The following is a 12,541-nucleotide window of genomic DNA, read 5'->3' on the forward strand; positions in this document are numbered from 1 at the left end:
CAGGAACAAGACAAGGTTGTCCACTTTCATCACTTATATTCAATACAGTATTAGAAGTTCTAGCCACAGCGATCAGACAAGAAAAGGAAATAAAAGGCATCCAAATCGGAAAGGAGGAAACAAAACTGGCATTGTTTGCAGATGACATGATAGTGTACATGGAAAATCCTATAGACTCTACCAAAAGAATGGTTGAACTAATAAACAAATTTGGCAAAACAGCGGGATACAAAGTCAATATCCAGAAATCAAAGGCATGTTTGTATACCAACAATGAAACAGCAGAAGCAGAAATCAAGAAAAAAATCCCATTCGATATAGCAAAAACAAAAATAAAATATCTGGGAATAAACCTAACCAAGGGGGTAAAAATCCTGTATGCAGAAAACTGCACAACACTGAAGAAAGAAATCAAGGAAGACACAAACAAATGGAAACATATACCGTGTTCATGGATTGGAAGAATTAACATCATTAAAATGTCCATACTACCCAAAGCAATTTACAGATTCAATTCAATACCTATTAAAGTACTAATGGCATATTTGATAGACATAGAACAAACACTTCAAAAATTTACATGGAACCATAAAAGACCCCGAATAGCAGCCTCAATTTTGAGAAAGAAGAACAAAGTAGGAGGGATTACAATGCCTGATATCAAACTGTATTACAAGGCCACTGTAATCAAAACAGCCTGGTACTGGCATAAAAACAGGCACATAGACCAATGGAATAGAACAGAGAGCCCAGAAATAAACCCAAATCTCTACAGTCAATATTCGACAAAGGGGGCAGTAACATAAAATAGAGTAAAGATAGCCTCTTCAACAATGGTGTTGGGAGAACTGGACAGCTACATGCAAAAAAATGAAACTCAAGCACCAACTTACACCATACACCAAAATTAATTCAAGATGGATAAAAGACTTAAATATACGCCGTGAAACCATTAAAGCCCTAGAGGAGAACATTGGCAGGAAAATCTCAGATATTCCACACAGCAATATTTTTACTGATACGTCCCCTATAGCAAGGGACATAAAGGAAAGAATAAACAAATGGGATCTCATCAAAATTAAAAGCTTCTGCATGGCTAAGGAAAACAGTATCAAGATAAAAAGGGAAGCAACTGTTTCCGAAAACATATTTGCCAATGATACCTCAGACAAAGGTTTAATCTTCAAAATATACAAAGAACTCACTCGACTCCACTCAGAGAAGACGAGCAACCCAATTAAAAGATGGGGAAAGGACTTGAACAGACACTTCTGCAAGGAGGACATACAGAGGATCCAGAGACACATGAAGAGATGCTCAATATCGCTAGCTATCAGAGAGATGCAAATCAAAACCACAATGAGATACCACTTAACACCAGTCAGAATGGCTATCATAAACAAAGAAACAAACAACAAGTGCTGAAGAGGTTGTGGGGAAAAGGAGACCCTAGTTCACTGTTGGTGGGATTGCAGACTGGTACAACCACTATGGAAAACAGTATGGAATTTTCTAAAAAAACTAAAAATGAACATGCCTTTTGACCCAGCAATTCTACTGTTAGGCGTATATCCTAAGAACCCTGAAGCACCAATCCAAAAGAACCTATGCATCCCGATGGTCATAGCAGCACAATTAACGATAGCCAGGAGTTGGAAGCAACCTAGATGTCCATCGGTAAATGACTGGATCAGAAAGCTATGGTACATTTACACAATGGAATTCTATGCTGCAGAAAGGAAGAAGGAGCTCCTACCCTTTGCAACATCATGGATGGAACTGGAAAGCATTATGCTGAGCGAAATAAGCCAGGTGGTGAAAGACAAATACCATATGCTATCACCGTTAACAGGAATCTAAACAACAAAACACACAAGGAGGCAAAATATGACCAAAGACACTGAAATACGGAACAGGCTGACAGGGTCCAGAGGGGAGAGGGGAGAGAATCATAGGGGAAAAGGGGATGGACTCACATGAACAAGTATAAAGGACACATGGACAATAACCTAGGGTCGGGGGCGGAAATGGGAGGGAGGTGGGGAGCACTGGGCAGGGGGCGGGCAGGGTTGGGAATATAAGACAGAAAACTGTACTTGAACAAGAAATAAAAAACAAGCTAATCTCTAATTTCTACATGAACTACTTATAATATGGAGAAATAGAGGAGGTTTACTATGAATTTTGTGAGATTACTTTTAAATTTTTTACTTTTAATAAAAGAATTACTTGTTCAATTCTATAAAAAAAGTTAAATAAAACCACAAATGTCAGCTTTGCCCTTGTGGAACTTCGATTCTATTGGGGACTTAATGTCAAATGATTAATTATGTAGCTAAATGTATAGTTATTGATGGTAGTGAGGAATTTGAACTAGTCTGAGATAGTAAAATGTGCTCTGAGTGGATAAACATCCAGCCTGAGAGGTAAAGGATAAATATAATTAGCTAGAAAAAACATGGAATTTGGGGATGAGGTGGAAAGGAAAGAATAATCTTAGAAATAATAGTCCGTGTCCCCCCCATACCACAGGATCAAGCGACAGAGGCTGTTGAGGCTATTGGCATAGTGAGATGGAGATAGCACAGCAGGAGATGAGAATGGGAAGGGAGATAGCATTCAGATCACACAGGCCCTTGTATACCACTTTACCTATTTATATCCAAAGCAGAGGAGAGTATTGAAGAAAATGATAAGAAGACATTTCTGTCATTAATTTGAGTCTCGTGGTGAAATGGAATAAAATAGAGGAGAGATTAGTTAGGATGCTTTTACATTAGTTCATAGAAAAAGTGATTGTGGCTTAGACAAGGGCGGTAGCTTCAGAGGTGAAAGGTGGATGACTTATCTAAAAGATGTTTAAAAGGTAACATTGAAAGGGCTGATTAGATTTGGCAGTTGAGAGAGAAGAAGGGGTCAAAGATAATGTCAAAGGTTTCTTCTAGCTTGGGGAACTGATATGAGGAATAATGGAGAAGAGTCAAGGTTGGGGAAACAGTAATGAAGTAAAACTTTGAATATACTGAGTCTGAGCTCTTACTAGGTACCAGACACTGCTGAGCTTTTCATATACATTGTCTGATTTGATCCTTACAAATATGATTAATTTTCTCAGAATCAGGATTTCACTTTTATTTTTGAAGAAGGGAAATAATTTCAACATGTTTAAATGTTTTTGAGAAGAGTCCAGAAGAGAAAGAGATGTTGAAGATACTAGAAAAGGAAGGGGTAATAATCCATAAGTAAAACTAATGAGAAGACTTTTAAATTTGTGCATAGATAGAATAGTCTGCTCTATCGAATACGAAGAGAGAAAGAGTGCATCTGTGGGTTAGTTTGTGGATTTTCTTGTGAAAAGGGTAAGGGAATTTTCTCTTGATGGCATCTGTTTTCTTTGCAAAGTAGAAAAAAACATCTTTTTAAGACTGAGGTGTGAGATGGGGAGAATGGAGGTTTAAGGAAGATGAAGTTTCAAAATTGTGAAAACTAGAGTTAAAGAATCAAATAATCATTTGAGAATGAGTAAAGATACTGTTCTAATTGTCAGAATTTAAAATGTTTTACCAACATCCTAACAATATGAGGCAAAAATCTAGTTAAATGCTAAACGATATGTATGATATTGCTGATAGACAAAGAAAAGCAAGGATGGGATGTGGCCTTCAGTCACATGGAAAGATTTTGTGGAGGAAGAACCTAAGGTTAGGCCTTGATGCACAGGTAGGTAAATTTGATAGGACGAACAACACAAACCAATATGGAGCAGGTCCTTAGTGATAATCCGTAATGATTTGGTTGATGATAATCCTTCTTTTATGTCAATATTTCAGTGACTATGGAGGTGAAACTCTACCAGGACCTGTATTTGATTCAGCAAGTCATCCAGCTCCAGCTCCTGCTCCCTCTTCCTCATCGGCATTTCGACCTGTAGTGCCATCTAGGCAGATTGTAGAAAGGCAACCTCGGATGCTGGACTTCAGGGTTGAGTACAGAGACAGAAATGTTGATGTGGTACTTGAAGACAGCTGTACTGTTGGTAAGGTTTTTCCTACCATAAAGCCTTCATAAATAAACAATCCATTAGGTAAACATTCAGCTTCTATTTTTTTCATTTGAGTTGACTGCCAACAAGGGAACAAAAGCAAATTGAAACTATTTTCCCATACACATTATTGTGCTCTATTTTTAAATGCTATGTTGAGGGTGAGGTAAGTTTGAGAATAATTATTTTGTTCCATGTATATGGAATGCTGTTTTAGGACAGATGAAAATCAAATATCTAGGAGCTTAAAAAATCATTATTTTCAGGTACACTGCATATCTGACTTTATAGCTGAAGCTCACTTACTTTTCATACTATGGTTTATGAGAGAGAAGAAATAAGACATGTTTCTGCTTGAGTACTATCCTTTCAAAGGAAACTCAAAGTGTATACCTGCTTTTTAAAATTTTTTTAGACAGACTACTAAATTTCTGTAGAGAACCTATGTTGAACTCATGTTTTGGTTCAGATTATTTGACCTGTGTTTATTGTAGAACCAGAAACTGGTATTAATTTCTATTTTAATGTAGTTTTGCCTTAAATCGAAATTCTAGATAGTTCTAAAATTTTGCCCATGTTCTTTTTTGAGATTTCCCTCTAATTTTATTAACTTAATACAGAGAAAAGTAAGACTGTTAAAAGAATGATTATTTTTAAACACTAATCAGATTGTTCTCCTCTTAAAACCATTTAGAATTTTCCATTGTTTTTAAGATAAACGTTAAATATTTTAACATGGCTATAAGTCCCTGCTACATTTTTAGTTTTCATCTATTGTTATTCTCCTTATTGCTCACCATGTCTAAGTTGTAATGGACTTACTCAGTTCTTTGAATAGGTTCAGGGCCCATATACTTAGATTCCTCTCCTGGTCCAGCCATTTCTCCCCATGCACATCCTTCTGCTTCCAAGTATTCTCCTGTACATTGTCTTAAAAAAATTGTGTTTAAAAAAGAATAATATATAAACATAAGCATAATATAAGATTTTAAGTGTGTAGTTTTGTTAACTATAGATACACTGTTGTATAGCAGACCTTTACAACTTTTTCTTCTTGCATAATGGAGACATTGTATCCACTAACAGCAACTTTCCTTTTTCCCCTCTGGCCAGCCTCTGGAAACCATCATACTTTGTGCTTCTGAAAGTTTGATTACTTTAAGTGCAGTAAACATGGAATTGCAAATCTCTTTTGAGGCCCTGCTTTCCATTGTTATGGATAAATACCCAGAAATGGGATTGCTGGATCATATATTAGTTCTATTTTTAAATTTTTGAGAACTTCCTTACTCTTTTTCCACCTTACTCTTTTTCCATAGTGGCTGCTTCATTTTACATTCCCGCCAATAATGCCTAGGGATCCCATACTCTTTTTATCCTTACCAACATTTGTTATTTTCTGGTTTTTAGGGTTTTATTATTGTTTTGTTTTTAAATATGATGGCCATTTTAACAGGTAGATAATGATATCTCGTGGTTTTGTTTTACATTATCATGATGATTAGTAATGTTGAGCATTTTTTGTGTGACTGTTGGTCATTTGTATGTCTTCTTTGGAAAAATGCCTATTCAGGTTCTTTATCCATTTTTAAATTGGGTTGTTTACTTTTTAGCTATTGAACTGTAGGACTTTATATATTTTGGATATTAACCCCTATCACATATAGTTTGCAAATATTTTGTCCTGTATGTTGCCTTTTCACTGTGTTGATTGTTTGCTTTGCTTTACAGAAGATTTTTAGTTTAATGTAGTCCCACTTGCCATTTTTACTTTTGTTGTCTTTACTTCTGGCATCATATCCAAGCAATCATTTCCAAGACCAGTGTTGCTTTTTCTAGGAATTTTAGTTTCAGATCTTACATTTGTCTTTAACCCATTTTAAGTTAATTTTCATGTATAGTGTAAGATGAAGGTCCAGCCTGCAGTCTTTTACATGTAGATATCCAGCTCGTCCTGCACAGTTTGATGAACAGGCCATCCTTTCCCAGTTGTGTAGACTTGGCATCCTGGTCAAAGGTTGTTTGACCTGTATGTGTGGGTCCATTTCTGGGCTCTTTATTCTGTTCCATTGGTCTAGATGCCTGCATTTATGCCAGTACCATACTGTTTCGATTACTTAGTAAAGTGTTTTGGAAGTCAGGAAGTGTGAGGCCTCCAGCTTTATTCGTTTTTTTCAAGATTGTTTTGCCTATTCAAGGTCCTTTGTGGTTCCATAATGAAATGTAGCTTATTTTTCCTATTTCTGCAAAAAATGCCATTGGGATTTTGATGGGGAATCACATTGAATATTAGGTCTCTTTGGGTACTTTGGCATAATAGCAATATCAAGTATTTCAATCCATAAATATGTGATGTCTTTCCATTTATTTGTTTCTTTAATTTCAGCAATGTCTTGTAGTTTTTATTGTGCAAGTTTTTTGCCTCTTTGGTTAAGTTTATTTCTTTTTTTCTTTTTTTATTTTTATTTTTTATATATTTTATTGATTATACCATTACAGTTGTTCTATTCCCCCCCTTCTTTCCCCTCCACCCGCACACTCCCTCCCCCACCCTTCTCCCCCCCTTAGTTTATAACCACGTGTCTCAAGTTCTTTAGGTTCTATATTTCCCCCGCTATTCTCACCCTCCCCCTATCTATTTTCTACCTACCATCTATGCTATTTTCTGTGCCTTCTCCCCCCTTCTCCTCCTCCCACCCCCCTGTTTCTAACCCTCCATGTGTTCTTCATTTCTATGGTTCCACTCCTGATCTAGCTGTCCTCTTGGTTTGCTTTTGTTTTAGGTGTGGTTGTTAATAACTGTGTGTTTGCTGTCCTTTCACTGTTCATATTTTTCATCTTCTTTTTCTTATATAAGTCCCTTTAGCATTTCATATAATAAGGGCTTGGTGATGATGAACTCCTTGAACTTGACCTTATCTGAGAAGCACTTTATCTGTCCTTCCATTCTAAATGAAAGTTTTGCTGGATAAAGCAATCTTGGCTGTAGGTCTTTGGATTTCATGACTTGGAATACTTCTTTCCAGCCCCTTCTTGCCTGTAAGGTCTCTTTTGAGAAATCCGCTGACAGTCTGATGGGTACTCCTTTGTAGGTGACTGTCCCCTTATCCCTTGCTGCTTCTAGGATTCTCTCCTTCATTTTGGTCTTGGCTAATGTAATTATGATGTGCCTTGGTGTGTTCCTTCTTGGGTCCAACTTCTTTGGCACTCTCTGAGCTTCCTGGATTTCCTGGAAGTCTATTTCCTTTGCCAGACTGGGGAAGTTCTCCTTTATTATTTGTTCAAATAAGTTTTCCACTCGTGGCTGTTTCTTTCCCCCTTCTGGTACCCCTATAATCCGGATGTTGGAACGTTTAAAGATGTCCTGGAGGTTCCTAAGCCTCTCCTCATTTTTTTGAATTCTCATTTCTTCATTCCTTTCTGGTGGGATGTTTTGTTCTTCCTTCTGGTCCATTCCATTGATTTGAGTCCCAGTTTCCTTTCCATCACTATTGGTTTCCTGTGCATCTCCCTTCATTTCAATTAGTTTAGCCTTCATATGTTCCTCTAATTTGTGACTATGTTCCTCTAATTTGTGACTATAATCTACCAGTTCTGTGAGCATCCTGATAAATAGTGTCTTGAATTGTGCTTCTGAGAGGCTGGCAATTTCTTGGTCGCTTAGAGTTATTGGCTCTGGGACTTTGAGTTCTTCTTGCACCACCTTTTGGGCTGTTCGTGCCTGTTCCATAGCAGGATCAGAGCCCTAAAGTGTTCAGTAGAACAGGGCAACTAAGTCGCTGGGTTGTGACGCTGTATGTGGGGGTGGGGTCAAAGAGGGACTATGGCGTCCGTCTGCCGCCTGACGCCGTGGCCCTCACCGGTGCCGCAGGTGCTGCCGTCACCGGGCCCATGTGTTTCGTCCCACTGCACATGAGTGTGCCACCGCCGTCAGCCCTCACCCCCTGGGGCCTGTGTGGTCTGTCTGACTGTGCTCGAATGTGCGCCCGCGGTCAGTCTGCCCCGCACCCCAACTGGTTCAGGGCTGCCTTTGCGCCTAGGTCGGGGGACCTGTTCTGCCCGACCCGCTCGCTGCTGGCTCCGCCCCTCTTACCATCCCCGTTGAACGGTTAGATGTAGTCGGACTTCCGTATAGTTCAATTTTCTGTCTTTTGGTTGTGTCTTTGTTTCTCCAAACTTTTGTTGTATTCAAACTTGGTTGTGGGAGAAGGCACAGTGTTTCCACCTATGCCTCCATCTTGGCAGAAGTCCCCCTGGTTCATTTTGTTGATGAAATATTTGGCATATGATGAAAGTTCATGGATATTTTATCACTTGCACTACTTAAAAAAGATTTTATTTATTTATTTTTAGACAGAAGGGAAGTGGGGGAGAAAGAGAAGGAGAGCAACATCAATGTGTGTTTGCCTCTCATGTACCCGCTTACGGGGAACCTGACCTGGCCTATTACCCAGGCATGTGCCCTGATTAGGAATCATACCAGCGACCCTTTGGTTCCCAGGCTGGCACTCAATCCACTGAGCCACAGCATCCGGGGCTGAACTACTGTTTTATTGGTTTACTCAGTTGGAGTGAAATGGCCTGCTCATCTTAAAGATAGTGTTCAGAAACACTGGCTTCTATGGATTATTTATGTTAATATTATATTTTAATTTTGCCTTACTTTGGAGAAAATGACTGTGAAACCATTTTAAAGTTTTGTTATAGTAAACATAGGAAAAATTCCAGGGACCACATTTTGTAAAATATTGGCTTTATAGTTCACTGCAAAAGCCCAAGTATGGTAGAGTAGAAGCAGTCAGGTTACATCATTGTTTAAAAAATACAGTTAAAATAGTTACAAATATATTGTAAATGAAATTTGATTCAAAATGAGTTACAAATCAGATAATAATTGTTTTTCACCCTGTTCTTTTTCCTGCTTCTTCTGTTTTCAGTTTTGTATTTGGTCAGGATTATAATTATTTTCTTAATATGAATCACTTGCCAGCCAGAGAATCTTGTCAGGCACCTTCTCTGTTTGTTGATATGCATCACCATGGAAGCTGTACTCAGGGATATTTGGGACTTGGCGGAAATTTTTTTTTACTCCTTTTATTGCATCTGACTGATTAAGACATGTTAGTTTTATCGTATCACTTGAATCCCTCCTTTATGTTGAACCCCTCTGATACAGTTGAGGAATTAATTTCTTTCATGAGTTATTAAAATAACTCCTGTCTAATCTCCATTTTTTCATTTCTTTTTCTGTTCTGTATTTTATATAACTGTCCATAGTGATCTTTCTAGGATATAAATCTCACATATTTTTCAGTAGTTCCCTATTTCTTATATTCTTTTGCATTTGCCCTTTCCTGTTATGGTTTTCTGGAAAACTGATAGTCATCTTTAACATCTCACATATGTATCTCCCCTTATAAAGCCTCTTGACTTTCATGGACATAGTTAAGTTAATCCATCTCCTATGCTCTTATAAAAAGTCCTGTAGATTTTTAAAATGGATTTTAAAACATGTTTTAGTTTTCTCTTGTGAATGTTAACTTCTTGAAGTCAAAAACTAGATCTTAGGCTTCTCTAAATTCTCTAAGCACAGTGTTTGGCACTGAGAAAATAAATGGCTCAATGAATGAACCTATGTATATTTTATGTGTATATTAATTCATCTACCATAAGAAATTTAAAAAATATACTCATTATAGTTTATGTGACCTGTAATATAATTGTTAGTTTTTAGATATAGATCACCTTACTGTTAATTAAAGGACCGAATAAATACTAATTTTTTGTTTATGTATAAATATAAAAATGTAAAGAGATGCTGAATAAAATCATGCAGTTTTCCATGTTATCAGGAAAACTTGAAGTATAAAAGCAAGCCTAGAGACAGCCAAGAACTTTTGTATCAGAGTGACACCTAGTGGTAATTGTATTAATCTGTTAATGTTTTTAGTGTCTTGTTTATTATTGCAGTTTCATTTTAGTACAAAATCCTTCTGGGCTTTCTGATCTTGAATAAAGTTTTAAAATTATTTTAAATCATTGGTTCTTCTGTAAAGTTACTATCTACTATATAGTAGTATAATATTGAGGGTAGGGATTATTGTATATTGTAACTGTAAGATCTAGCGGTGGATTTGACCTGCCAAAGTCATTGTCCAATAAAGTTAATGGAATCAGTGCTGTTAGTAAACCTACTTTTGCAGGGCTTATTAAGCATATCGTTAGTTCCATTTCTAGAATATAGAAGACAAATGGTTCTTTTATTAGTAGAACCATTTGCCTTATTTTTTCTCTGTTTTTAATCTAATTTCTGAAAACTACCTTTTTAATATTGGACATTTTAGTTTAAAAGAATCATGTTGAGTATGGAAATAGTTGACATTTAATTCAGCAGGTGCATTTTGAGCCTGAAAAAGTAATTCAGTATATTTCAAATGAATTTTTGTCTTTAGTTTGTAAACTAAGTTTCTGATTTTTACTCTGCAACTCAGATTAACCACATAATTTTTGGTACATGCCTAAACCTTCTGTGCCTTTATGAGTAGTAAGTACTATATAAGTGGTTGGTGTTTGTTATTACTGCATATGAAAAGAAGGAAAGAGCAGCAATCTTATTTGCCTTGTGCAGATGTTGACAGTATGAAATGACAATTATAGCTGGTGTTTTGGGGGAGGACAGACAGCAACTGTCGTGCATTAATAGTATTATTCTTTGATCCATTTACAAACTGGCGTCTGTGGCCTCTATGGCAGTAATTATGTACTCCCCGAATTATGTAGCATCTCAAACTATGATAGTTACTTTGTGCCATTTATCTTTCAGTCTCTTTTTTCTTTGGTACTTCCCACAATCATTGATTCTTCCTTTGAAAGATTCTAAAATAAATTTTTCCTTTTTTTTTACTTCTTTTTTTTTCTTTTTAAGATTTTATGTATTTATCTTTAGAGGGGAAGGGAAGGAAAGAGGGAGAAAAATATCAATGTATGGTTGCCTCTCGTGCGTCCCCCGCTGGGAACTGGCCTGCAACCCAGGCATGTGCCCTGACTGGGAATTGAACCGTGGTTATTTGGTTCGCGGGCCCGCACTCAATCCACTGAGCTACACCAGCCAGGAAATTTTTCCTTTTTTTATTCTTTTAAAGGAATAAACATATGTAGTAATGGCTATAATAGTAAATAACACTTTACTTTCCCAAGGTCTCATATTTAACAATTACTGCTGCAAAGTAGGAAGTAGACTTTTGTAAAATCAGAATAGGTCATTTTATTATAGTTGTTTGTTTATTACTCTGGACTTGAAATTATGCTAAATTCTTGAGCTATACATAAATAAAACAGTCATTATTTCTGAATATTCCATGGTCTATATTTGGATAGGTGTGTGGAAGAATGCATGGAAATAAAAGGCATTTAGCTGTTCATTCATTTATTCACAAACTTGTACACACATTACCTACTATACACCAACCACTATGCTCACTGTTCCTATACAACTATTAGTTCCTATTACAACTTTTACAGCAACAACTGGGAGGCAGATATAACTATCCCTCTTTCAAAGACGATTAAACCGAGAATTCCTGGACTACAATTCAGCTTTAAATTGATCTTTAAAGATCAATTTAAAGATCATGAAAGATCTTTTCATGATCTTTCCAATGAAACATTTCTATTGTGGAAGTCTACACAAGGTACTATGTGGATATTGAGAAAGAGGCAATTAATTCAATTTTAGGTGGTGTTTTGGGAGTTTGGTAAGGGAATAATTAGGGTTGTGAGGGTGGTCAGGAAGGATTTCAGAGAGTGGCCAGGCTATGAAAGAAATGTGAGTCACAGTAGATCATGTGGATAAAGTGAGGGGAAGGTTGAATGCAGGCAAGGAAAAGCGCTGTGGCAGGAACGATAATGTTGTATCTAGAGGAATAAAGAGGAAGATAGAGTGTTTAGCATATAGTTCGGGTTGTGGTTTTCTTTGTTAAAAGTGAACTTAAATAGAGTCGTTCCTTTTTCACCAGTGACATTCATTCTACCCTTCCCTCATCGTATGCCGCCTCAGTCCTTGCCTCTTCCCTGTTATTCTCATTGACATACTGATGTTCACATTACCTTGAGATGGCCAGAACCCGTGCTCCCATTGTGGAGATGTGAGAACTGACGAAAGATAATGTAAGGGACTGAATTGATTCGTGGAGATTAATGGATTTGGTGAGATCTGTAAACACTAGTCTAACTGGTCACTAATTAAGTGGTCTTTTCCATATTTTTGGGTTAGGGTCATCTGGTGGGTGCTTAAATACTTTTAGCAATGGAGTGCTTATTGCTAAAGCACTGCTTATTTAAGGCAGTGATTCCATTGTTAATCAACTCTGATTGTAATTTTATAAATAAAAACATTGAAAAACATTTTATATACCCACCATATTAAAAAAAAGAGGTATAAATTTTATGTGTTAGTTTATCCTTATTTTGGGTTGCCACCAGTAAGCTCTGTTTTTTTGA

The 12,541-nt window shown here is 36.9% G+C and overlaps 1 protein-coding gene across 1 annotated transcript in view; it reads left to right on the forward strand.

Moving 5' to 3' along the window:
- FAF1 (Fas associated factor 1) overlaps positions 1-12,541 on the forward strand; it is a 432,339-nt gene that overhangs the window by 133,122 nt on the left and 286,676 nt on the right. Inside the window, exon 4 of the mRNA XM_037043313.1 lies at positions 3,831-4,036. Coding sequence (XP_036899208.1) covers positions 3,831-4,036 — 206 coding nt within the window. The remainder of the gene's footprint in view (positions 1-3,830; positions 4,037-12,541) is intronic.

Source organism: Sturnira hondurensis, unplaced genomic scaffold, assembly GCF_014824575.4.
Source record: "Sturnira hondurensis isolate 20B ecotype Veracruz unplaced genomic scaffold, ASM1482457v3 Scaffold0004068, whole genome shotgun sequence".
Classification (NCBI taxonomy): domain Eukaryota; kingdom Metazoa; phylum Chordata; class Mammalia; order Chiroptera; family Phyllostomidae; genus Sturnira; species Sturnira hondurensis.